The 767-nt window shown below is 57.0% G+C and overlaps 1 protein-coding gene across 1 annotated transcript in view; it reads right to left on the minus strand.

Moving 5' to 3' along the window:
• LOC104082052 (kallikrein-14-like) overlaps positions 1-336 on the minus strand; it is a gene marked incomplete at its 3' end in the record, with an annotated part of 2,128 nt that extends 1,792 nt beyond the window's left edge. The window contains exon 1 of the mRNA XM_009585012.1: positions 99-336. Within this exon, the coding sequence (XP_009583307.1) occupies positions 99-336 (238 nt within the window). The remainder of the gene's footprint in view (positions 1-98) is intronic.
• Between the last annotated feature and the right edge of the window lie 431 nt (positions 337-767).

Genomic DNA, 767 nt, shown 5'->3' on the forward strand with positions numbered 1-767 from the left:
CCAAGCCACTGAGATGCCCTCAAGACGCTGAGATGTCCCCAGGTCCCTTCAGACCCCACCACCACCACCACGTGGTGCAAGGAGATCTTTCCACCTACCTTCAGGGCTGCTGGTGCTGCCCCAACCGGACACGATGCACTCGGTGTTGGGTGGAGGACAACGTTTGGGGAGGTCCACGGGGTGGATGCGGTCGGTGAAACGGGCCGGTTTCTGGAGCTTCAGCAGCATGATGTCACTGTCATGGGTGGTGGGGTTGTAGTTGGGGTGGATGAAGGCCTTGGCCGAGTTGATGCACTGCTCCGTCCCTTCCTTGGTCTTCAAGCTGTGGTCACCCATGCGGATGGGGATGGGCCTGGGCAAAGCGGGGGGTGGAGAAAAGACCAGGGTGAGGTTCTCTGGTGGAGGTGGTCAGGGAAGGTCCACGTGGTGGAGGATGGGAGGTGACAAAAGGCTTCTTCTCCTCTCCTTAATATCTTTAAGCAAATGGGGAAACTGAGGCTCGGAGTCCAAAGTCACCCAAGAGATCATCTGGAGAGTCAACCAAAGTAAAGCGAAGTTCTCCTTGGTCCAACCCAAGAAGAACCAGGTCCAAGGTGAGGACCCAGATGTTCTGGCCGCTCTCCAGGTCCTCACCGCGTCCAACCAAACCCTCAAATTGGGGTTTTCTTCCCCGTTTTTCTGACAGATCCTCCCCCGGCCGTCAGGAGAAGCTCAGGCCACCAAAACCATGGAGGAAGGTCCACATCTCTACCTGGAGGAGATGACTT

Source organism: Fulmarus glacialis, unplaced genomic scaffold, assembly GCF_000690835.1.
Source record: "Fulmarus glacialis isolate BGI_N327 unplaced genomic scaffold, ASM69083v1 scaffold12799, whole genome shotgun sequence".
NCBI classification, from domain to species: Eukaryota; Metazoa; Chordata; class Aves; order Procellariiformes; family Procellariidae; genus Fulmarus; species Fulmarus glacialis.